The 27,192-nt window shown below is 41.3% G+C and overlaps 1 protein-coding gene across 2 annotated transcripts in view; it reads left to right on the top strand.

Moving 5' to 3' along the window:
• The window catches only part of ptgis (prostaglandin I2 (prostacyclin) synthase), a 101,565-nt gene extending 75,487 nt beyond the window's left edge, over positions 1–26,078 (top strand). For both annotated transcript variants that reach the window (XM_072556642.1, XM_072556641.1), the window contains 4 exons: positions 4,157–4,310; positions 12,091–12,272; positions 17,344–17,495; positions 23,565–26,078. In XM_072556642.1, coding sequence (XP_072412743.1) covers positions 4,157–4,310; positions 12,091–12,272; positions 17,344–17,495; positions 23,565–23,712 — 636 coding nt within the window. In that variant the 3' untranslated portion in view covers positions 23,713–26,078. The remainder of the gene's footprint in view (positions 1–4,156; positions 4,311–12,090; positions 12,273–17,343; positions 17,496–23,564) is intronic.
• Positions 26,079–27,192: the final 1,114 nt, after the last annotated feature.

The following is a 27,192-nucleotide window of genomic DNA, read 5'->3' as shown; positions in this document are numbered from 1 at the left end:
AGATTTATCCTGAGGAAAAAGAAACATAGTACAAGGAGGATATGGCAACCTTGGCAGACTAGCAAAGTTAGGGATAGCACGAAAGCATAAGAAAAAGCATATAATGTAGCAAAGGGCAGTTAGAAACCAGAGGATTGAGAAGTGTACAAGGACTAACAGAGGGCAATAAAAAAAAGAAATAAAGAGGGAGAAGATTAAATATGAGGGTAAACTAGCCAGTAATATAAAGGAAGACTGTAAGAGTTTCTTTAGATATACTGGAGAGAAGCAAAAGTGGATATTGGGCCGCTGAAAAATGACACTGGAGAGATAGTAGTGGGGAACAAGGAAATGGCTGAGGAACTGAATAATTACTTTGCATCAGTCTTCGCAGTGGAATTCATGAGTAATAGCCCAAGCATTCAAGAGAGATAGGGGGCAGAGCTGAGTATGGTGACCATCACCAAGGAGAAGGTGCTAGGAAAACTGAATGGCCTGAAGATGGATAATTCATCTGCATCAGATGGACCACACCCCCAGAGTTCTAAAGGAGATAGCTGAAGAGATAATTGAGGCACTAGTGGTGATCTTTCAAGAATCGCTAGAGTCAGGGAGGGTCGCAGAGGACTGGAAAATTGCTAACATGACACCCCTGTTTTAAAAGGAGGTCAGGCAGAAGATGGAAAATTACAGGCTGATTAACCTAACCTCAGTCATGGGTAAGATATTGGAATCCATTGTGGAGGATAAGATTTCTGAATACTTGGAAGTGTATGGTAAAATAGGAGAAAGTCAGCATGAGTCTATCAAGGGGAGGTCATGCCTGGCAAATCTTTTAGAATTCTTTGAGGAAGTAACGAGCAGGTTAGACCAAGGAGAGTCAATGGATGTTAACTACCTGCACTTTAAGAAGGCTTTTGACAAGGTATTGCACTGGAGGCTACGGAGTAGGATAAGCATCCATGGTGCTTGAGGCAAGGTGCTAGCATGGATAGAAACTTGGCTGCCTGGAAGAAAGCAGAGAGTGGGAAAAAAAGGGTCTTTCTCAGGATACAGCCAGTGACAAGTGATGTTCGGCAAGGCTCAGTGTTGGGACCACAACCTTTTACTTTATACATTAACGATCTAGATGGAGGAACTGGGCAGCATGGTGGCTCAGTGGTTAGCACTGCTGCCTCACAGCGCCAGGGACCTGGATTCAATTCCTGCCTCAGGTAACTGCCTGTGCAGAGTTTGCACATTCTCCGCGTGTCTGCGTGGATTTCCTCCAGGTGCTCAGGTTTCCTCCCACAGTCCAAAGATGTGCAGATAAGGTGAATTGGCCGTGCTAAATTCCCGTAGTGTTAGGGGTGCATTTGTCAGGGGTAAATGGGCCGAAGGGCTTGTTTCCACACTATGGGGAATCTGATCTAAACTGAGGACATTCTGGCAAAGTTTGCAGATGATACTAAGATACGCAGAGGGACAAGTAGTATTGAGGAGGCAGGGATACTGCAGAAGGATTTACAGGTGAGGTGAGTAAGCAAAGAAGTGGCAGATGGAGTACAACGTGGGAAAGTGCGAGGTCATGCACTTTGGTAGGAAGAATAGATGCATAGATTATTTTCTAAATGGGGAGAAAATTCAGAAATCTGAAATGCAAAGAGACTTGGGAGTTCTTGAGCAGGACTCTTTCAAGGTAAATTTGCAGGTTGAGTCAGTAGTCAGGAAGGCAAATGCAATGATAACATTTATTTTGAGAGGACTTGAATATAAAAGCAGGGACATACCTCTGAGACTCTGGTCCGACCAGATTTGGAGTATTGTGGGCAGTTTTGGGCCTCATATCCCGGGAAGAATGTATTGGCCCTGGAGGGTGTTCTGCGGAGGTTCACGGAAATGGTCCCAGGAATGAAAAGCTTAACATATGAGGAAGGTTTGATGATGCTGGGTTTATACTGGATGGAGTTTAGACGGATGAGGGAGAATCTAATTGATACTTACAGAATACTGAATGGCCCAGACAGAGCAGATATTGGGTAATGCTTCCATTTTCAGGACGAGGACCTGAGGACACAGCCTCAGAGTAAAGAGAAGTGCTTTTAGACCGGAGATAAGGAGAAATATCTTCAGCCAGAGAGTGGTGAATCTATGGAATTCTTTATCACAGAAAGCTGTGGAGACCAGATCGTTGAGTGTATTTAAGACTGAGATAGATAAGTTGTTGATTGTCCAAGGTTATGTGGAGAAACCTGGAGAATGATGTTGAGAAACTTATCAGCCATGATTGAATGGTGGAGCAGACTCGATAGGCTGAATGGCCTGATTTCTGTTCCTATGTCTTCTGATATGATGAAGTGAATGCAAATGCTGACATAACCAAATATGGCTGGACCTAAGATGTATTATGACAAATGCTTGCAGTGATGTTTTGAGGCTGAGGTGGAAGACCTCTAACAACCTCATTATCTTTCTTTGTGCGAAGTGGAAAGTTTTCATTGCTTTTGATTGACCTAAATTTTTCTTCAGGTTCTTTATACCATATTCAATCAAAAGTTTAACCCATGCTAGGCTTGCAATGTATATGAACCAATATAAAACAATGAAGTTTGATCCTAAGCAGCAGATCCGTAAAGGAAATGTTAGAAATGCTTAGAACAGCAGGATAATAGTTAAGGGGAAGAACAGATAAGAAGCTGAAAGTAAGAAGTTTAATATGCCATAGTGGCACAAAGAAAATTAATATATCAAATCATATCAAAGCCAGTGGGAGGATCAAAAGTACAAAAATAAATAAAAGTTGTGAGTACTAATGGAAGCTTAGCATCCTTACTAACAAAGTAACTATATGAACGGCATTGGGACTTACAACTTACACAGAAACACAAACCATAAAAGTTATTTGAAGTACTTGGACACCACACCTTAGGAACGACATATTGGCCTTACAGAGAGCACAACATAGGTTTACCAGAATGATACTTGATCTTCAGGGGTTTAAGTTATAAAGAGAAAGATTATATAAATTAGGCTCAATCACTTCAGAATTTATAAGGTAAAGGGGTGATCTGATTGATGTCTTCAAGATGTTGATGGGAAAAGACAGGGTAGCTAAGCTATTTCCACTGGCTGGAGGTTCCAGAACTGGGAGGTATAGTCTAAAAGAATTAGGGCCAGGTTGTTGAGGAGAGATGTTTGTAAGCAATTCTAAACACAAAAGGTGGTAAAGGTTTGGAATCTCCCACAAATGGCAGTTGATCCTGGATCAATTATTAATTTTAAATCTGAGAGTTTTTTTTGTTAAGCAAAAGTATTAGGGGGTAAGAGTCAAAGGCAAGTATGTATAATTAGGCCACATGATCTCCTTTAATGTCAAAAAAGGCTGTTTCTGTTCCTATGTTCTTATCACCAACTTCGGACACTATTTAAAAAAAAGTAAATTTGGCTGTTTTGTCAAGATGGACTGTTTCATTACCTACTTTTCAAATTAAAAAAAAACCCTGTAAACTGCATAAAAATTAAATCACAGGGATATACCTTATATACTCGAGTAATAGTCATTTTTTTGACAACCTTTAAAGGTTAAGTTTATGGTGTCCACTATTACATGGATACTACTTTTGAAGGGCTGAAATTCATGCCCGTCAAAATTCATACTCTACCATTAGCAGAAACTCAATTGATCTCTAAATGAATAAAGAAAAATAAATGAATTATGGTAATTCTGAAAACCTGGAGTGGAACACAACAGCTAGCGGACTGAAAGCGCAGCGGAACAACCGACATTCTGGAAAGCTGGAGCAGGATGTGAAGGCCAGCACATTGACTCAAAAACGGTGATCTGTTATCTGTGAAAAACTAGGGTAGACTTTTACACAAGATACATGGAAAACTCCAGGTTATTTGGCCAAAAATAGGGGTCGAATTTTACATGAGATCGACTGTCACTTGAGTGTATATGGTAGAAACGATGATGATAATATCCATTAGATTCTATGAATGATCCTTCAGTCAGAAAATGCATAGAATCTCCATCATTGTTTTGCATTGAATCCTTGACAGTTTTTTTCCAGAGGATCTGTCAACAAAGATTTCTACAAACTTCACTGTGCATATCTGTTTATCACCATTGGCAACCGACAATAAAACCTTTCCTGTCAAAAGATGTAACAACAAACTTCTTTTGATTTATTTTTAGGGTAATGTTGGGCCTGCAGCATTTTGGCTGTTATTGTTCCTGCTGAAACATCCTGAAGCTATGTCTGCAGTCCAAGAAGAAGTCAAGAAGATCTACTTCAATTGTGTCATGTCTACTATTAGTCAGGAAGTTCTTGATAATACTCCAATTTTTGGTAAATTGTTTACTTAAAAATATGGCTTGATATATTTCATAATTATAAAAAGTGAATAACCAATTATTGCTACAGTATTTGAAAATAATGTGATTAGCTCCTAACAAAATTGCAATTCTCGGATCCAATCATGTCAATTTTTATTTGAATATCTTGAATCTCTGATTTGGAATTAGCAGAATTTCGGTTTTGTTGTAGATTTATTTCCTGACATTATACGTATTTTTCCTGCATAAGTATATTGACTTTTCCATATTCCCTTATTGGAATATATTTTTATCAGTGTGCAATGTTAAGGATCTAGCAAGTCAACATCAGCTGTTACTGTTAGAACTGAAAATGTGTTACTGGAAAAGCGCAGCAGATCAGGCAGCATCCAAGGAGCAGGAGAATCGACGTTTCGGGCATGAGCCCTTCTTCAGGAATGAGGAAAGTGTGCCAAGCAGGCTAAGATAAAAGGTAGGGAGGAGGGACTTGGGGGAGGGGTGTTGGAAATGCGATAGGTGGAAGGAGGTTAAGGTGAGGGTGATAAGGTGAGGGTGATAGGCCGGAGTGGGGGTGGGGGTGGGGGTGGAGAGGTCAGGAAGAATATTGCAGGTTAGGAAGGTGGTGCTGAGTTCGAGGGTTGGGACTAAGACAAGGTGGGGGGAGGGGAAATGAGGAAACTGGAGAAATCTGAGTTCATCCCTTGTGGTTGGAGGGTTCCAAGGCGGAAGATGAGGCGCTCTTCCTCCAGCCGTCGTGTTGCTATGGTCTGGCGATGGAGGAGTCCAAGCACCTGCATGTCCTTGGTGGAGTGGGAGGGAGAGTTGAAGTGTTGAGCCACGGGGTGGTTGGTCCGGGTGTCCCAGAGGTGTTCTCTGAAACGTTCCGCAAGTAGGCGGCCTGTCTCCCCAATATAGAGGAGGCCACATCGGGTTCAGCGGATGCAGTAAGTTTTGCATTTCTTGCGATTGCAGGAGTGGAGGTTGGGTTGGTGGGGGGCCATGCCTGAAACATCGATTCTCCTGCTCCTTGGATGCTGCCTGACCTGCTGCGCTTTTCCAGCAACACATTTTCAGCTCTGATCTCCAGCATCTGCAGTCCTCACTTTCTCCCAGAAGATTTTAACCTACTGCGAATCCTCTTACAAGGATGCCTTCCTTGAAGAAGCTCTCTTCCTCCATCTACAAGGATTTCAGTGAGTCCCTCTCTCACTGCGCACCCCAGGTCATCTCCTGTGCCCTGAAGCTCTTCAGCCATGTTCTCAAACAGACTCGCTACCACAGCCACATCTCCTTCCTCAGCACCTATCTACGGAACTGACGAACCCTGCACGGACTCTGGACTACGTTCAGACCAACAAAATTTGGACCGAACCAGGACAACCAGTACCTACAACAAATCCAAAGCCTCCAGCAACAGACCTCCCTCCGGATCCTCCGCTCCACGCTTGCAGCCATGCACCGCTACCTACATTCCCTACAGTCAGCCCTACCCCAGCTCAGGACAACACTCTCACAGACTTGTAAAGGACCTCAATATTCTTCATCCTCAGAAGAATCCATACACTAAACAAGCCGTTCTTCCTAGCCATATCGGAAATTAAAGACAGTACCAAAACTTTCATGTACTTACCCCCACACTCTGGGTTCCTCAACTGTTCCAGAATCTTCCATCGGCCTCTGAAATCACTCGGGCACCATTAAGCACGCGGCTGCTGCAGCACCCACGGCAGCAACCACTGCCGACAACCATGACGTCACTTCCGCTCCCACCGACCATGCAGCCTCCACGATCGCCGCCCAGACAACCACCTCCACAATCACCAGGAAGACCATCGCCGACAGATTTGCGGCCTCCGCGGGGTCCACGGCTATAGGGAACAACATCATTTCTGCCATTGCCATTGCCACAGCCACTTCCTCCCCCAGTGACATCACTCACCTGCACAACGACCATGCCGCATGCGTCTCCGCCCCCTCGGTGATCTCCGTCACCATGCCTAACCCCACCCCCACACCGATCTCCATCCGCACACCTAACCCCGCCCCAACGCTGATCTCCATTCACACGTCTAACCCCGCCCCCACTCCCAGCTCCAGTCCCACACCAGGTCCTAGCTCCCAGCCCTGCCGTATTTTCACCATCCCTCCAGAACTACCCCTCCCTGAGGATGACAGATCAGTCCTCAGCAGAGGCCTCACCTTCAATCCCCTATGCTCTCGGATTAACGAGTTCAACACGCGGCGAGACATCGAACAATTCTTCCACTGCCTTCGCCTCCGCGCCTACTTCTTCAACCAGGATTCTTGCCCACCCTCTGACGACCCCTTCTCCCACCTCCAACACACCCCATCCACCTGGACACCCCGTGCTGGCCTCTTACCCGCCCTCGATCTCTTCATAACCAACTACCGCCACAACATTAACCGCCTCAACCTCTCCACCCCTCCCACCCACTCCAACCTCTCACCCTCGGAACGTGCAGCCCTCCACTCCCTCCGCTCCAACTCCAACCTTACCATCAAACCGACAGACAAGGGAGGCGCAGTGGTAGTTTGGCGCACCGATCTTTACATCGCTGAGGCTAAACGCCAGCTCGGGGACACCTTCTCCTACTGCCCCCTTGACCATGACCCCACCTCACACCACCAAACCATCATCTCCCAGACCATCCATAACCTCATCACCTCAGGGATCTCCCATTCACTGCCTCCAACCTCATTGTCCCACAACCCCGCACCACCCGTTTCTACCTCCTGCCCAAAATCCACAAACCTGACTGCCCCGGCCGACCCATTGTCTCAGCCTGCTCCTGCCCCACCGAACTCATCTCTGCATACCTCGGCACGGTCCTGTCCCCCTTAGTCCAAGAACTCCCCACCTATGTTCGGGACACCACCCACACCCTCCAACTCCTCCATGATTTTTGCTGCCCCGGTCCCCAACGCCTTATCTTCACCATGGACATCCAGTCCCTGTACACCTCCATCCACCATCATGAAGGACTCAAAGTCCTTTGCTTCTTCCTTTTCCACCGTACCAACCGGTACCCTTCCACTGACACCCTCCTTCGACTGACTGAATTGGTCCTCCTCACTGTGAACAACTTCTCTTTCCAATCGTCCCACTTCCTCCAAACCAAAGGAGTAGCCATGGGCACCCACATGGGCCCCAGCTAAGCCTGCCTCTTCGTCGGATATGTGGAACAGTCCATCTTCCGCAGCTACACTGGCACAATCCCCTACTTTTTCCTCCGCTACATCGATGACTGTATCGGTGCTGCCTCGTGCTCCCACGAGGAGGTTGAACAGTTCATCCACTTTACTAACACCTTCCACCCCGACCTCAAATTTACCTGGACCGACTCAGACTCCTCCTTCCCCTTCCTAGACCTCTCCATTTCTATCTCGGGCGACCGACTCAACACAGACATTTACTACAAACTGACCGACTCCCACAGCTACCTAGATACATCTCCTCCCACCCTGCCCCCTGTAAAAACGTCATCCCATATTTCCAATTCCTTCCTCTCCGCTGCATCTGCTCCCAGGAGGACCAGTTCCAATACCAAACAACCCAGATGGCCTCCTTCTTCAAAGACCGCAATTTCCCCCCAGACATGATCGATGATGCCCTCCACTGCATCCCCTCCACTTCCCGCTCCTCCGCCCTTGAGCCCTGCCCCTCCAATCGCCACCAGGACAGATCCCCACTGGTCCTCACCTACCAACCCACCAACCTCCATTTCCGCCACCTCCAAACGGACCCCACCACCAGGGATATATTTCCCTCCCCTCCCCTATCAGTGTTCCGAAAAGACCACTCCCTCCGTGACTCCCTCGTCAAGTCCACACCCTCCACCAACCCAACCTCCACTCCTGGCACCTTCCCCTGCAACCGTAAGAAATGCAAAACTTGCGCCCACACCTCCCCCCTTACTTCCCTCCAAGGCCCCAAGGGATCCTTCCATATCTGCCACAAACTCACCTGCACCTCCACACTCATCATTTACTGCATCCGCTGCACCCGATGTGGCCTCCTCTATATTGGGGAGACAGGCTGCCTATTTGCGGAACGTTTCAGAGAACACCTCTGGGACACCCGGACCAACGAACCCAACCACCCCATAGCTCAACACTTCAACTCCCCCTCCCACTCCACCAAGGACATGCAGGTGCTTGGACTCCTCCATCGCCAGACCATAGCAACACGACAGCTGGAGGAAGAGCGCCTCATCTTCCGCCTAGGATCCCTCCAACCACAAGGGATGAACTCAGATTTCTCCAGTTTCCTCATTTCCCCTCCCCCCACCTTGTCTTAGTCCCAACCCTCGAACTCAGCACCACCTTCCTTACCTGCAATCTTCTTCCTGACCTCTCCGCCCCCACCCCCTCCCCCACACCGGCCTATCACCCTCACCTTATCACCCTCACCTTAACCTCCTTCCACCTATCGCATTTCCAACGCCCCTCCCCCAAGTCCCTCCTTCCTACCTTTTATCTTAGCCTGCTTGGCACACTTTCCTCATTCCTGAAGAAGGGCTCACGCCCGAAACATTGATTCTCCTGCTCCTTGGATGCTGCCTGATCTGCTGCGCTTTTCCAGCAACACATTTTCAGCTCTAATCCTCAGCATCTGCAGTCCTCACTTTCTCCCTGTTACTGTTAGAAGCATTGGTACAAGTATTGTACATAGATCAACATAAAAGTGATTATTGTGTAAATAATGTCTGGCTAATAGTAATTAATTTTGATTATGTTGAGCTCCTCATTTAAAATCAATACACTCGAATTATATTGGGACCTGAGGACTGGGTGACTGAATGACCTCATTCACAATCCTTTCACTGTATCATTTGGTTTTGAAGCTTGTCATGATTGTTGGATGGAATAATTCTCTTTGTTTTAATTGAAAGGATCCTACTTAAACAGTTTAAGTGTATGAGCAACAAATGGCAGATGGATATAAAATGTTGAAATGTGAGGTGGTTTACAACTTAGTGAACAACTTTGGCAGTAAGAACAGAAAATCCAAATGTTCAAAACGTTTTCAAAAAAGGCTTGAACCTATGCCTTTTTTGCTCATTTATGCAAGGAAAGAAGGAAGTTAGAATTCAGGCACAGCAAGCAATTAGGAAGATAAATTACATGTAGGTCATTTTTGCAAGGAGATTGGAACGTAAAAATTCCAAAAGAATGCCTCAATTTTACATGGATTTCCATAAGACCACATCTGGAGTATTGTTGGTAGTTTTGGTTTCCCCAATCCAAGGAAGGATAAAGTTGCTTTGAAGACAGTGCAACTGAGGTTCACTTGGATGTCCCTGATATGAGAAGTTGTTCTATGATGATGGGCTGAGTGAAGTGCATCTGTATTCTCTGGACATCAGAAGAATAAGCATGATCTAACTAAAATATATAAGACTTTGAAAAGACTTGACAGGCAAAAACTAAAAGGTTGTTTCCCCTTGTTGGGAAATCTAGAACACAGAAGCACAGTTCTCAGGATAAGTTGTCAGTCATTTATAACTGAGATTAAGAGAAATCACATGATTCAGAGTGTTATGAATTGTTCTATTCTCAACCCCAGAAGATTTTGAATGCTTGATCACTGATTATATTAAAGACTGGGACAGATCTTTGGTCAGTCAGAGAATTAAAGGAATGTGCGGAGCAGACAGTTAAGTAGACTTTAAGCATGATCACATTGAATTGGGGAGCAGGCTCAAGGATCCATATATTCTACTCTTCCTGCTATTAAGCTGTCTTAAATTTACATTGAATATGTTCCAGCAGTCACTAGTCAACTACTTTCTGAGATCAACATAATTAATACAACGTGGAAAGTAAAGTTAGACAATTTTAAGGAGTCAGTAAAAGAGGAAAAAGTGTGGTAAAGACGGAGTAAGACAAAAGCCAGATAGCTAACATGAAAGGGAATCCAAATCTTTGTGAAGTTATACAAATGGTAAAAGAGAAATAAGAAGAGGGTGAATTAGAGAGATGCACATGGAGACAGAGCACTCGGCTAAGGTATTGAATGAATACTTTGACCAAAGGAAAAAGGTGCTACCAAAATCATAGTGAGTTGATTTATTGGGCAAGTTAATCATTAAGAAGTAGGATTTATGCGAAAGGTTGACTATACTTACGGTTGATAAGTCACCAAGACAGGATGGGTTGCATCTGAAGATGTGGAAGGAAGTGAGGTTCAGAAATAATATTCATAATCTTCCTTAAATTAATGGGTTGTGCAAAAAAAGGAGTAAATAGAAACCTAGAAGCTACAGGACCATCAATCTAACTTTGATGATGGATAGCTTCAGATAAAATTGTCCAGGACAAAATTAATAGTCATTTAGAGTCATGAAGATGTACAGCACAGAAACAGATCCTTCAGAGCAACCCATCTATGTTGACCAGGTTTCTAAATTAATTTCGTCCCATTTGCCAGCATTTGGCCCATATCTCTCTAAACCCTTCCTATTCATATACCCATCCAGATGCCTTTTAAATGTTAAAAATCACACAACACCAGGTTATAGTCTAACAGGTTTATTTGGAAGTGTTAACTTTCAGAGCTAATGCTTCCAAATAAACCTGTTGGGTTAAAATCTGATGTTGTGTGATTTTTAAACTTTGTCCACCCCAGTCCAACGCCAACACCTCCAAATCATGACTTTTAAATGTTGCAATTGTACTATTTCCTCTGGCAGCTCATTCCACACATACACCGACCTCTGCATGCGAGAGTTGCCTCTTAGGTCCTTTTTAATCTTTCCCCTCTAATCTTAAACCTATGCCTCTAATTTTGGACTCCCCCAGCAAAGGAGAAAGATCATGTCTACTTACCGTATCTATGCCTGTCATGATTTTATAACATCCATCAGGTCACCCCTCAGCCTCTGATGCTCCAAGGAAAATAGTCCCAGCCTATTCAGCTTTCTCTATAACTCTGACCATCCAACCCTGGCAATCTCCTTGTAAATCTTTTCTGAACTCTTTCACAACATGCTTCCTGAAGCAGGGAGACCAGGACTGCATGCAGCATCCCAAAAGTGGATTAACCAATGTCCTGTATAGCCACAACATGATCTCCCAACTCCTATACTCAATGAACTTTCCAAAAAAGGAAAGCCTACCAAATACCTTCTTCACTATCCTGTTTACCTGGGATTCCACTTTCAAGGAACTATGAACCTGCACTCCAAGGTCACTTCACTGTCTCCAAGAAAATAGGGAATGTCAGGATCACAGGCAGGACTTAGGATTTAGAACTTCCTCCAATATTTAAACCAGAAGGGCTCTGTATTGTGGCAAGAAATGGAGCTACAGAGTATAAAGCAAGGAAGCTACGATTAAAGTACATTCATCAACACTGGAATATTTAGCACAGCTCTTTGCATCACAACTGAGCAAGTTGCAAAAGTATTAGAGAGAGTCGAGAAAACATTTACAAGAGTACTCCCAGGGACAAGGAAATTCACTAGATGGGGGGAGGGTGGGGTCAGAGATTCTGGGATTGTTCTTTTAGAGGAGAGAAAGCTGAAAAAAGATTTAATAGAGATGTTCAAAACATTGAGAAGATTATGTAGATAGCAAATAACGGTCTAAATTTGTGAAATAATTGATATTTCATGATAGTGTAAAAATGACAAAAATGACACCCTTCTGTTTTACCAGCATCAAAATTATTTTCCACTGAAAAAATTTAACAGAAAAGTATGGGCAATCTAAATGGATTAATTAATTTAATTTCTGAAAATATGGTGACATTCCTTCTCTTTTCTTAACAGATAGTGTTTTAAATGAGACTCTGCGGCTGACCGCAGCACCATTTATTACTCGAGAAATTCTCCAGAATATGTCACTGCAGCTTGCAGATGGCAGAAAGTATCACCTCCGCAAGGGAGACAGACTCGTTCTCTTTCCTTATTTAAGTCCCCAGATGGACCCAGAAATCTATGAAGATTCTGAGGTAAGTTAGTTTCATTTGATGACATGTTTCATAAATAGTTGAGAAACTACTCAAAATTCAACATTCAAATTACATACTAAACTAAATTATATTTTTAAAACTTGTCTTGGGCTTTGCTTTTAAAGTATCATGTTGGTTCAGTTGTTACAGAAAGCCTTTGGTTCGAATTGCACTTCAGGAGTACTTCAAAATCTAGGCTAATATCCAATACAATACTGAGGTGATATTGCACTACAAAAGGTGATATGCTGTGGACAAGGTTTTTAGATTAATTTAGCTACTGGCTGGAAATCATAATGATCATCTTATTTGATCCAACTGGTGGCATCATGAGATGCATCAACTTTGACCTCACAATCATATCAGACTTTGTTCCCATGTTATTGGGGAAGCCTGCCGACCTTCAAAACATCAGGCTTCATGTAATGAAAAACGGGCACGGATCATGCAGGGACAGGAGATCCTATAATAATAAGAGGAAGCTGTTAACTCATGGTGGGGATGGTGGGACATGCCTAAATATTCCTTGTTTGATTTGACAATTATTCTTGATCACACAGAAGAAAGTAAAAAGTCCTTTTCTTTACATGTCTAACAGGCTTTGAATTGACAGGGAGATATAGCAGAAACCTCATTTAAAACTGTAGTTGACACTTGTGAAATCCATCTGCATTTTAATGAAGGGTTTTCCTGAGTTTAATGATTGCCTTTCATTTCTGCTCAAAGGAGCAGGTTAAAATAGGGTTGTTGGGAAAAGAGTTGAATAAGTCATCTGGTGTATTTTAATGATTTACCCACCTTGTTTCTGACAGAAGTGGATTTAAAAATCTTTCAGTTTGGGATTATTCTCCTGGGTTATTCTGATTTCAGATGGTATGACCAAGGAGAATACCAGTGGTTCAACATTTCTAAAGATTTGCTCCTGGGATTGACAATACTGGTAATGCCAGATATATTCCTCATCTGTAATTCCCATGAGAAAGAGGTGATGCTTTCTCCTTGAATTGCAGTAAACATTTTCATGATAGTGCATTCAATATGGTGGCAGGTGAGGAAGTCCAAGGTGATTGCTCCCCCCCCCCCCCCCCCCACCCCACTTTCCCTCTAAAAGTCCATTCATTCTCAGTGGTAAATATTCCAGACAGCACTGCCATAGGAAACCGTGCATCCTGAAGATCACAATATGTCCTTATTTTCTTTTACTGGCATATCAACTGAGAGCAAATCAGATTCAGACTTTACAAGGACAGCATCATATTCTCACTGAAATCATTCATGCTACTGTAATTAGTACGGCTATTTCTGGCATATTTACTGATGTCACTCCATCTCGGTGTCTCCTTTAGCTGTGAGGGCAGTCTCCTAACGAGCAATGGTCTCTTACAGCATTTGCTGACTAAAGAGATAGCCTTCAGGAAGAATGGCATTGCTTCAGAGTTTTTCTCTTAATTGCTTAATTTTTTGATTTATAACAAAGATGACAGGAACCCAACTCAGTGACAGCTGTGACTAAACTACTTAGCAAATAATACTAAATGATTAATGCCAAAAGTATTGCAGTATCCCAATTGTAGTGACTAAGATTAGAAATGTGATTGATGCCTCAGCATTAAAATGTATTACTGACCCTGTCAAACATTGCTAGTCAAACAGCGAAAACAAAAATGTAAAGATAGATGGGTATTGAGACAACAGCTTTAGCATGCTATGTGGCTTCATCTATAACCAAGAAGACCTTGGCTGAAAGAATTTTAAAGCCAGTTTAAATATAAATTTGTTGAATATTTGGTAAAAGCCATAACTGATTCTGCAACAGTATGTCTTATGAAAAATAGACAAGATTAAGATAGAGCTAAATCTATTAACCACCATGAGTTTCAAAAATGATAGAAATCATATTGCTGTAAAGAACATTGCATAAAATCAGAAGGTTACAGATCAGGAAATAATCGTTAACACTCTGTCAGGAATGTTCCAAAATTCAGAAAATAATATTTACATTTTTTTAGTTTCCAGAAAGTACTTTATTCATAAAAAAAGTTTGTATACATAGTAATTAAATAAGTTTGATTCTGTACACATTCCTTACTTTTGTAGAACAAACAAACCCAAAGCATTTCTTACTTATACCAGACTACACTTACATACATTTGAGGCACTGGGAGGGTCTGATAACTGAATGAATATACTTAGGCAGAAAGACCCACTGCTTACTATCTCTCTTGACTTTCAACCATTTCACTAATTAAATATTTAGTCAGTGCCTTCCTTACAAACACCAGCAGCCTTTGAAATAGGGAAACATTTAGGAGACCACGAGCTAGCCTGACTGAAGAGGTGGCCTATGAGAGGCAAGTGGCCTTAGAAAGCGAAGGCCTATGTGAGTTGGTGTGCATTCTTGAGCCATTAATGAATCTGGGTGTGTTCAAAGATATTGACATTTAAATGGATCAGTAATTAGCCAGTAATTTGCCAGCAAGCTGGTTCCCCATGTCCATCCATTCCATGTGTTGGTTAAATGTCTGCCAGGTTATTTATGGCGGCCCATTCTGACAGAGTCCATTAAATTCAGCCATGGCACTGGCAATACCATGGTTTTATTTATTGGACTAACCAAACACAACAGAAGTAAGTAAAATCTTTTTAAAAATTCATGACAGAAGTTTGGTTAGTTTATTAATTCTAGCTCCCAGTTTGACAGATCTCCCTAGTTTAAAGAACAAAACATGGCACCAATCAGTCATCCTCTGTTTCCTTGTGACTTTACTCCTCTTTTTATTGATTTACTTTCCACTTTTGAATACTATTGTAAGATGAATGCTTTTCATTGCTCATCATGTTGTACAAGCTATCTGGTATATTTGCTGCCATCATTATCTCTCCTGGTGGTGATCTAAAGGGTCCCTTTGATTTAACGTTGTAGAGGAAAACCACATGGTAGTTTAACAAGAGGCACTAATCTTAAACAAGATGTAGATAATAGCAATAGGTTTAAGTTACATCAATTTGATAGACATTATTATAGAGTCAATAACAAAGACCCAGTCGGTTATTCCTTCAAGACCTTAGGTTGTTGCACTTGTCCCAGTCCATGTTACATCTTCATGTTGGGTGCTACACATGGCATTCCACAGCATTAACTTTCCACAGCATTAACTGTTCAGATTGTTACACTTTTATACAACAAATGCAATGCTATTCTGGGCTCTGTTACTGCCACTACCACTACTACTTTACTGGTTATTTGTTTTCAGACATGGATTGCAGCTTTTACTTGAAGTGTCATCATCCACACATTAACCAACTTTTTCCATATCCAAAATTATATATCACTTTGTGCTTTGTTCTTATTCCCTAAAATCAACTAACCTTGATTTGTTGCCATCTACCAATTTAGACAGCTTTGCTTTTATGCATTTGGCTGCACAGTTGGTTTGTGATACAGAATCTTACACCAGCTGAGGTCACAATGTAGAACTCTCCTGCTCAACCTCTTTCCTCACTTCAGGTTAAACTATCACCAGTCATCTCTCTCTAATGAGAAAGCAGCCCGATAGAAGAATAGAATTCTGGAGAGTTTGCCTTTACCTTAGTTCATAATTTAATGTTTTCTGAAGCAAATTAGTTGCCATCCTTTACTGTTTAACTGACATTTCTCTAGTGTTGCCAATTTTCAGAGACACGTTTACTATTCCAAACCTCCCCAAATTCTGGACTATTTAATACTGTGTCAAGGTATTAGAATTATAAAATTTAAAATATGTCACATTCATAGCATTTTTTTTAATCAATGAGCTCAATAACACTCTCAAAATGGTGAAGAAAATTCGTTTGGCATTTGTTTTTCATATTATCCCTTCTAATGCTCACTAGCACATTTTGAAACCAGGGTACATAGGAAATAAGAACATAGATCAGGCAAAGGCCATTCAGCCCCTTAAGCCTGTTCCACCATTCAATGAGATCATGGTTGTTCTGTGACCTTCCTCCATGTACCTGCTTTTGGCTATTATCCCCTAATACCTTTGCTTAACAAAAAATTCTATATCTCAGATTTGAAATTAACAACTAATCCAGTATCCACTGTGGTTTGTGGAAGAAAATTCCAAACATCTACCACACTAGGTGTATAAGTGCTTCCCAACATCTCCCCTGAACAGTCTAGCCTTAATTCTGAGACAATGCCCCCGGTTCTAAAGTCTTCATGCAGTAGAAATAGTTTATCTTCATCTACCCTGTCTTTTCCTGTTAATATCTTGAAGACTTCAATCACATCGCCCCTTAATCTTCTAAATTCTAAAGAAAATATGGCTAATTTGTCTATTCTCTCTTCATAATTCAACCTTGAAGTCCAGGTTTCATTCTTGTAATATTACGTCGTACACCCTCCAAGGCCAATATATTCTTTCTCAGGTGAGGTGCCCAGATTGGCTCACAGTGCACCATGTTGGGTCTAACCAGGCCTTTGCATAACTGCATCCTTGTAATCCAGTCGTCTAAATATTAAGGCCAGCATTCCATTAGCTTTCTTGACTATTTTCAGCATTTCTTTGTGTCAGTTTAAAGATGTGTGCACCGGAACACCCACGTCTCTTTGGACATCCACTGCATTTAAATTCATACCATTTGGAATGTACCTTGGTTGCAAAATAGTCTAACAGGGGTCTTCTCTTTGTCGCTTTTTTGTTTTTCCAATCATCAGACGTTATTTCAAAATCTGGCAATTCATGGAAGACAGGAACTTGATCTTTTTGAGCGGCCATGTATAATGTTGCTTCAGGCCGAAGTCATGTTTACTTCTGCGTGCCCCTCGTGTCCCTGAGTGCAGTTCTTCAGTGCATATGCGTGACTTGGAAGTGGACAGAGGGGATAATAGCTAACAGTATCAAAACCAAAAGAGGGAACCTTTCATCACAGATGTGGAAAATGAAAGTTTTAGCTACCTTTATAACAGGGTCACTGATGCAATAGCTTTTAACCAACAGCCAATTCATCTTTGTGAGGGAATTATGTTACTCTGCAAGATACTGTATATGGATTTAATTACAACATTTTCTCTATGACCTTACAGAAATTTAAGTATGATCGATTTTTGAACCCAGATGGAACAAAGAAAACAGATTTCTTCAAGGGTGGAAAACAGTTGAAGTACTACAACATGCCTTGGGGTGCAGGAACCAATGTTTGTATTGGACAATCTTTAGCAACAAATAGCTTAAAAGTGTAAGTATCTTTTAGATTCATTGTCCATGGTATACAATATATTCCTGTAAACAGCAAGTATTTCCAGATATTATGTCTTACAATGTTGAAACAGCGTGAGCTCACAAAAAAATGAATGTATCTTGATGACAGGAAATCTAGCAAAGCCATCAAACTGGAATACACTGCTGCTGTCTTGTTATGTTGCCAAACTTGATGAATGCATGTCCATATTGCAGAACCCCTCTTATGGTTGTAGCATGACAGCTCACTCAGGGAGCTCAGTTGCTATGGTAATATGCATGTTTACATCGATGTTACAGTAGACAATAGACAATAGGTGCAGGAGTAAGCTATTCTGCCCTTCGAGCCTGCACTACCATTCATTATGATCATGGCTGATCATCCTCAATCAGTATCCTATTCCTGCCTTATCTCCATAACCCTTGATTCCACTATCCTTGAGAGCTCTATCCAACTCTTTCGTAAATGAATCCAGAGACTGGGCCTCCACTGCCCTCTGGGGCAGAGCATTCCACACAGGCGCCACTCTCTGGGTGAAGAAGTTTCTCCTCGTCTCTGTCTTAAATGGTCTACCCCGTATTTTTAAGCTGTGTCCTCTGGGTCGGCACTCACCCATCAGCGGAAACATGTTTCCTGCCACCAGAGTGTCCAATCCTTTCATAATCTTATATGTTTCAATCATATCCCCTCTCAGTCTTCTAAACTCAAGGTATACAAGCCCAATCGCTCCAGTCTTTCAGCGTAAGGTAGTCCCGCCATTCCAGGAATTGACCTCATGAACCTACGCTGCACTCCCTCAATAGCCAGAATGTCTTTCCTCAAATTTGGAGTTCAGAACTGCACACAGTACTCCAGATGTGGGTCTCACCAGGGCCCTGTACAGTTGCAGAAGAACCTTTTTGCTTCTATACTCAATCCCTCTTGTTATGAAGGCCAGCATGCTATTAGCCTTCTTCATTACCTGCTGTACCTGCATGCTTACCTTCATTGACTGGTGTACAAGCACACCCAGATCTCTCTGTACTGCCCCTTTACCTAAATGGATTCCATTTAGGAAGTAATCGGCCTTCCTGTTTTTGCCACCAAAGTGGATAGCCATACATTTATCCAAATTAAACTGCATCTGCCATGCACTTGATCACTCACCTAACTTGTCCAGGTCACCCTGTAATCTCCTAACATCCTCATCATATTTCACCCTGCCACCCAGCTTAGTATCATCAGCAAATTTGCTAATGTTATTGCTAATACTATCTTCTATATCATTAACATCATTGCAAAAAGCTGCGGTCCCAGTACTGATCCCTGCAGTACCCCACTGGTCACTGCCTGCCATTCTGAAATGGAGCCATTTATCACTATTCTTTGTTTCCTATCAGCCAACCAACTTTCAATCCAAGTTAGTACTTTGCCCCCAATACGATGCACCCTAATTTTGCTCACTAACCTCCTATGTGGGACTTTATCAAAAGCTTTCTGAAAGTACAGGTAGACTACATCTAATGGATCTCCCTCGTCCATCTTCAGAGTTACATCCTCAAAAAAATCCAGAAGATTAGTCAAGCCTGATTTCCCCTTCATAAATCCATGCTGACTCTGACCTATCCTGTTACTACTATCCAGATGTGTCTTAACTTCATCCTTTATAATAGACTCCAGCATCTTTCCCACCACTGAGGTCAGACTAACTAGTCTATAATTTCCTGTTTTCTCTCTCCCATTTTTCTTAAAAAGTGGTACAACATTAGCCACCCTCCAATCCGCAGGAACTGATCCTGAATCTATCGAACTCTGGAAAATAATCACCAACGCATCCACGATTTCTCGAGCCACCTCCTTCAGTACCCTGGGATGTAGACCATCAGGCCCTGGGGACTTGTCAACCTTCAGACCTAACAGTCTCTCCAACATCAATTCCTGGCAAATATAAATTCCCTTCAGTCCAGGTCCTTCAGCCACTGTTACCTCAGGGAGATTCCTTGTGTCTTCCTCAGTGAACACAGATCTGAAGTACCAATTCAATTCTTCTGCCGTTTCTTTGTTCCCCGTAATATATTCCCCTGTTTCTGTCTTCAAGGGCCCAATTTTAGTCTTAACCATTTTTTTGCCTTTCACATACCTAAAAAAGCTTTTACTATCCTCCTTTATATTATTGGCCAGTTTACCTTTGTACCTCATTTTTTCTCTGCGTACTTCCTTCTTAGTAATCCTCTGTTGTTCTTTAAAAGCTTCCCAGTCCTCCGTTTTCCCACAGTTTGCAGCTCTGAAAAATGATGGTGGAGGCATCAAATTTCTTTCCATTGCACGGTTGATTGGGAATCTCTTCTGCTCTTATTGACAGTCAATGACATATGATGGAAGGATTTGCAGGTTGTTAGTCCAGCTATTTGGCTGTGCTATGAATGCAACTTCCATGGCCATCAAGTTTAGATGTGGGATTTAAACATAGATTACCTGACTTTGGAATTGGGATGCTACCCACAGCATCAAGCACCTCCCAGATACCTCCATAGCCACCTGCAATGGCCGAGTGTCATATAGGTTTCATCACCTTCATCACATAAATAGAGTCATAGAGATGTACAAAACAGAAACAGACCCTTCAGTCCAACCCATCCATGCCGACTAGATATCGCAACCCAATCTAGTCCCACCTGCCAGCATCCGGCCCCTATCCCTCCAAACCCTTCCTATTCATATACCCATACAGATGCCTTTTAAATGTTGCAATTGTACCAGCCTCCACCACTTCCTCAGGCAGCTCATTCCATACACGTACCACCCTCTGCGTGAAAATGTTGCCCCTTAGGTCTCTTTTATATCTTTCCCCTCTCACCCTAAACCTAGGCCTTCTAGTTCTGGACTTTCCCATCCCAGGGAAAAGACCTTATCTAATTACCATATCCATGCCCCTCATGATTTTATAAGTCTCTATAAGTTCACCCCGAGCCTCCAACACTCCAGGAAAAACAGCCCCAGCCTGTTCCACCTCTCTCTATAGCTCAAATCTTTCAAACTGGTAGCATCCTTGTAAATCTTTTCTATACCATTTCAAGTTTCATAACATCTTTCCGATAGGAAGGAGACCAGAATTGCACACAATATATCAAAAGTGGCCTAACCAATGTCCTGTACAGCTGCAACATGGCGTCCCAACTCCTGTACTCAATACTCTGACCAATAAAGGAAAGCATACCAAAAGCCTTCTTCACAATCCTATCTACCTGCCACTCCATTTTTAAGGAGTTATGAACCTGCACTCCAAGATCTCTTTGTTCAGCAACACTCCCTAGGACCTTACCATTAAGTGTATAAGTCCTGCTAAGATTTGCTTTCTCAAAATGCACACCTTGCATTTATCTAAATTATCTACCACTTCTCAGCCCATTGGCCCATTTGATCAAGATTCCATTGTAATCTGAGGTAACCTTCTTCGCTGTCCACTACACTTCCAATTTTGGTGTCATCTGCAAACTTACTAACTGTACCTCTTACGCTCACATCCAAATCATTTATGTAAATGACGAAATGTAGTGGACCCACCACCAGTCCTTATGGCACTCCACTGGTCACAGGCCTCCAGTCTGAAAAGCAACCCTCCACCACCACCCTCTGTCTTCCACCTTTGTGCCAGTTCTGTATCCAAATGACTAGTTCTTCCTGTATTCCATGAGATCTAACCTTGTTAACCAGCCTCCCATGGGGAACCTTGTCAAACGCCTTACTGAAGTTCATATAGATCACGTCTACCATTCTGCTTTCATTAATCCTCTTTGTTACTTCTTCAAAAAACACAATCAAGTTTGTGAAACATGATTTTCCATGCACAAAGCCATGTTGACTATCCCTAAGCAGTCCTTGCCTTTCCAAATATATGTGCATCCTGTCCCTCAAGATTCTCTCCAACAACTTGCCCACCACTGACACCAGGCTCACTGGTCTGTAGTTCCCTGACTTGTTCTTACCACCTTTCATAAGCAGTAGCACCACATTAGCCAACCTCCAGTCTTCCTGCACCTCACCTGAGACTATTGAGGATACAAATATCTCAGTAAGAGGTCCAGCAATCACTTCCTTAGCTTCCCACAAAGTTCTAGGGTGCACCTGATCAGGTCCTGGAGATTTATCCACTTTTATGCGTTTCAAGACATCCTGCACTTCCTCCTTTGTAATAAGGCCATCTTTCAATGCATGTAAATGACAACTTATACAGTATGTCAATTTGAATTGCATTGTTGCCTGCCTCAGCTGAGGTAAGTTTGTCTTTTTTGGATGAGAGTGTTGTATGATGCAGACAAATGTCTGGAGCAACCTCACAAATAACTAAAACTGACTGTTCAGACTTTTTCCAGGATTTCCAGACTTCTGAATTTGTGGCAGGAAGTAAAGGTTGCATTTGATTGAAGTTAAAAACTTCTGTAACCCAACCCGTTCATTTTGAAGTGGTCACTTCCAGTTGTTTATTCAGTGTTCACATTTTTCTATCTACCCAGCTGAAACATAAATCATGCTGACTAAGAAGCCCAGGATTCTTACATCTGTTTCCATTTTGGGTAGCATTTACCAGTACAGCTTAAAGGTGTGAGTGGTCAGCCTGCACATAGCATTCCTACTGTTGCCAGGCCCATTATAGAACTGGGCAATTCAAATATACTCCACCTGCGTTTTGATGGAGCTGTGTCTGTTCTGTTAGGAGATGTGGTTCACAGCATCTCAGAGAATTCATGACCCATTGGGGAACTGAGGCATTGAGTGAAAACTCAAAACAAATACACTCAAATTCTTTTTGTAAAGTATTTCCTCTCTTACCATCTGATATTGCTATTGATCAATCACAGCCATTCGTATCATTAATGTGAAAATGCTTGAATTCACTTCACACCTCTCAATCTTGAATGAATAAACATATAGACATTGAACCTGCTTCAGCTGCTTCAATGATCTGTAAGGTTAGAAGTTGAGATATTCAGATTGTTGCAGTAAATTCAATAACTATTTACAACTCCTCAGATCCCAAAATATTCTATGTCCATATGCAGTAAGATCTGGACAACCTTAAGACTTGGGTTAAAAGCTGACATGAAATATTCATGCCATACAATGTCCACCTCCATCGAGATTTAAGAAAACAATGTCCCTTTGACATTCAATGGTGTTACTTGCACTGTTACCTCCCAGAGGTTGTTATTGACCAAAACCTGAACTGGACCAGCAGTATAAATACTGTAGTTACAATAGCAGGTTAGCAACTGAAAATTCTACAGCTAGTAATACGTCTCCTAATTCCCTTAATCTTTTCCACCATCTACAAGAAACATCTCAGGAGTATGATGGAATACTCTCCGTTTACCTGGATGAGTATGCTCCAACAGCTTTCAGGAAGCTTGGTGCCACTGAGAACAAGGTAACCTACTAGATCAGAACCCAACCCTTTACCCCTAACCTTCACTTCCACCACCAATGGCATAATGGCAGTAGTGTGTGCTGTGTACACAATGCATACACCAGATCAAGGACAGAAGACATATGGGAACACTCCACCTGTAAGTTATCCTCCAAGCCAGACGCCATCCTGATACAGAACTATAATCTCCATTCATTTACTGTCGCTGGATCAAAATCTTGCAATACCTTCCCAACTGTGCCTTGAGTGTACCTATATCAGATAGATTGCAGCAGTTCAAGAAGGTGGCTCACTAGTACATTCTCAAAGGCAGTTAGGGACGAACAAGAAAGCCCACATCCCATGCAAGAATATAAAGTGATAGGCTTTCCAGCTACCCAGCCTCGCCATCCACCCATGTCTGTCACCATATCAGATCTGCCAGCAGAAGCAGTGGACCTGACTCTTCCCCATTCCATCCTCCCTGAAATGAAATGATGGAGGGTAGCACCTTCCTTATGGAGATGTGATTCCCCGGTCAGGAATTCTCTCAACTCTCGATGCCCATCTCCTTCATGCAAATCCAGCTTTCTGTATCAGAGCAATACTTTAAACTATGTACACAGCAGCTTATCATTCACCTAACAAAGTAATTGAAATTATTTGTACATTTTGTTTTATAGGTTCGTTTCTGTAATGTTAATTTGTTTTGAATTTCAACTTACTGATCCAAAGACAGAAGTTCCAGCCTTTAACACAAGCAGATATGGATTTGGACTGATGCAGCCAGAAAGTGATATCATGTTTCAATATAAAGTGAAGGTTGAATAGCTCAAAGAACACAATGCAATAGATATCACAATCTACAAGTGTACACGGAGCTTTATCACATTCATTTTTGGAACTCTCATTTTTATTTACTTTATGAAAATATATCTTTCCTGCAATTGTTTTATTTTTAAGAAGAAAAGTTGATGGGTAGTGATATTTTTAAATGAAGCATTTCTTTAAAAGGTGTCATTAGAATTCAGAATGGAATTTTAGATGAGAATTGCATAACACAATGTTATGAAAATCTGTAAGGATAAGTAGCTGTAGTGTAGAACTAGAAACAGTTATAACAAAGCACTTCTAAACTTTTTAAATTATTTTTGTTTTGTAATATTTAACAAAAAAAAGTAAAACACAATATTGACAGTTTTGCTGTGAAATAACCTACAGAATTTCAAAGAACATGTACAATTCTACCTATCAGTTGTTGTTGACTAATGTCACATTTAAGTTAACAGACTATTTCAAAGAAGTTGTCCTCTTGTCAAAGTTTATATTTTATTTCAGTTTAGCTTGTAAATTTCTTGAAATATTGCCACTGAACCAGAAGGAACAAGTAAAACATGTGACAGATTGAAAAAAAAGATTGTATTTATATAGCACCTTTTACAACTGTGGAATTCTCCAAACTGGACTTTTCATCCAACAAAGTATTTTTGGAGTAATGTTGCCAAGGCTCCCTCTGAATTAATGTTTGGAAAGACAAAGACTTGTGTTGAGTAGGATCAAACACAGAAGTCAAACTGGATTGTTGGTTCAGAAGATGTATGACAACAGTAATGCCAATCCAATGGCTCATAAACCAAGAGGTAAACCCTTTAAAAGCAAGTGATTTTGTTTATAAATCTCATTTTTTCAAGAAAAAAATCAAAATAGATCGATATATGACTTGTAAACCTTAATAGAGAATTTTTTTGTAACAAGTATTAATTTAATAATTGCTTGCTTTGTAACAGAGCTATTTACAACAATTGTATTGAAGTTATCAGAAAACAGTTTACAGAATTAAAAAGATAGAATCAGAAGAGAAACCAATAAAATTTTCTCAAGAAAAAGTGGTGCTTAGCAAAAACAAAATTTCTTACACTAAACGCTTTTTCTGCATTTGCGACTCAATATATTTTTATGACCAAAAAGTTGGTTTTCATAGCATGTCTGTTGAGAGTGCATAATGGCAAGGCAAACCTTCATGTCTCGGAAAGTATCATTATTCTCACCCATCATTTAAACAAAAGAGCTTGTTTTGGTACAAGTTAAAACTGATTCAAATAGCAGTTGCCAAGAGCTTTTATTATTGTAGTGTTCTTTTTGTTTTCCCACAGGAAAGCTTTTCTGCAATGTTTGGATCAGGAAACATCAGCTTTATGAGTTTTGTGAACTGACCTGCAAATGCAATTGATAATCCATGTTCTGCAATGACTTGCCAAAATGTTAAGCAGTTGTAGCTTTCTGACCTAAAGTCTACTAATCTGAGCTAAAACAAACTATTATTGACTGTTGCATTTTTGAGGGCCACAGCATGGCTTACATACTTGTAAGTTTCCAGATATGTTTTGAGGTCATTTACTCTGGAATTTCCAGAGCCGGTGTCTTTAACACAAGTCAGCCAAAAATGCACATTCATCTGAAAGTCTGTTTTCTTTTAACTAGTAGAGACATATTAGTCCCCATTATATTTACATATGTAGTAGCCTGCTTAATTTGATTTCCCTTTATCAACATGACTAATAAAAAACTGCATGTGACTCATTTGAATAGAAAAGAATTCCCTGAAAATGCAATGCAGAATTGTCAAACAAAAACATAACTCCGTATAGTCTTCTGTGCTGAACTAATCACCTTATTTGTCTGTTGGAAAAAATACCATTGTAATGTATATATTGAGGCAATAATTAACAAATATCAAATGAAAAGAATTTTAAGAGCACACCAACCTTCTGTGTAAACTTGTGTCGTGATTTCAATATCAATTTAAAGAACAGAATTGCATTAGTAGATTGTGTAGGACACATACATAAAACCAGAATTAGGAATCAGAATATTTAACAATTATGGATGTTTCCATGAGATTTCCTGAAGCACTGTCTTTAGCAAAAAGAAAGCTGCAAAAATAGTAATGGGCAAGTTAGTACAATGACTTACAAGTTATGGATTACCCAAAGAAATATAGTCATATCAAGGTTCAAATATTATGTCATAAATATTTAAATAAATGATGACTAGTTTGGGAATAAAGTAATTTACATTTCCAGATCATCACTCACATTTCAAGGTGCATTGGAAAGCTAGGACAAAACTTTGAATACAATAATTAAAGCTAATTACCAAAGATGTTTGTATGACTGGAATAAAATCTATCTACAAATCAGATGCTCCTACTGAGTCTACAGGATTTGTCCTGTATACTGCGTTTCATCATTCATATAAATAATTTGGATATGAATATAGGAGGTACGGCTGGTAAGTTTTCAGATGACACCAAAATAGATGGTGTAGTGGACAATGAAGAAGATTATCTCAGACTACAATGGTTCCTTGATCAGATGGACCAATGAGCTGAGGAGTGGTAGATGGAGCTTAATTTAGATAAATGTGAGGTGGTTAAGGCAAACTAGGGCAGGACTAATACAGTTAATGGTAGGTCCCTAGAGAGTGTTGCCAAACAAAGAGATCTATAGCTGCAAGTGCATAGTTCCTTGAAGGTGAAGTCACAGGTAGACAGGGTGGTAATGAAGATGTTTGGCACACTTGCCTTCATTGGTCAGAACAATGAGTGTGGAAGTTGAGGCATCATAGTGCAGCCATTTTGATGCAATTCTGTTTGTATAGGATGAATTTTGTTAAATTTGAGAGGGTGCAGTAAAGACTTTCAAGGATGTTTCCAGGGCTGGAGGGTTTGAACTATCAGGAAATGCTGAATAGCCTAGGGGTTTCCCTGGAGTATCAGAAGCTGAGGGTGACCTTATAGAGGTTTATAAAATCATGAAGGGCATGTATAGCCAACATTTTTTTCTTAGGGTGGGAGAATCCAAAACTAGATTAGTGTAGGGTTAAGCTGAGAGTGGAAAGATTTAAAAAGGACCTGAAGGGCACCTTTTCCAACAGACGGTGTAGTGTGTATATGGAACGAGCTGACAGAGGAAGCGGTGGAATTACAACTATTAAAATCCATCTGGATGGGCATAAGAAGGGTTTAGATGGATGTGGGCCAAATGCTGGCAAATGGGACTCAGTCAGATTGGTATGTCTGGTTGGTGTGGATGAGTTGGAGTGAAAAGTCTGTTTCCCTGCTGTAGGAATCTCTGACTCTAAATAATATATGGACATGGGGTGAAAGGGCTACTTACAGTAATTAAAAGAAAAATTGATAAACTAAGGCCCAAAGGTAACATTTCAATGCTATGTTTTGAGTTTCTTAGAGAAACTGACCAATGTAAGTGACTAACAGTGTTTGAATGGTGCTCAACAAAGGATGAAAAC

This window comes from Chiloscyllium punctatum, chromosome 37 (genome assembly GCF_047496795.1).
Source record: "Chiloscyllium punctatum isolate Juve2018m chromosome 37, sChiPun1.3, whole genome shotgun sequence".
Lineage (NCBI taxonomy): Eukaryota > Metazoa > Chordata > Chondrichthyes > Orectolobiformes > Hemiscylliidae > Chiloscyllium > Chiloscyllium punctatum.
This window is presented reverse-complemented; position numbering and strand designations above follow the sequence as displayed.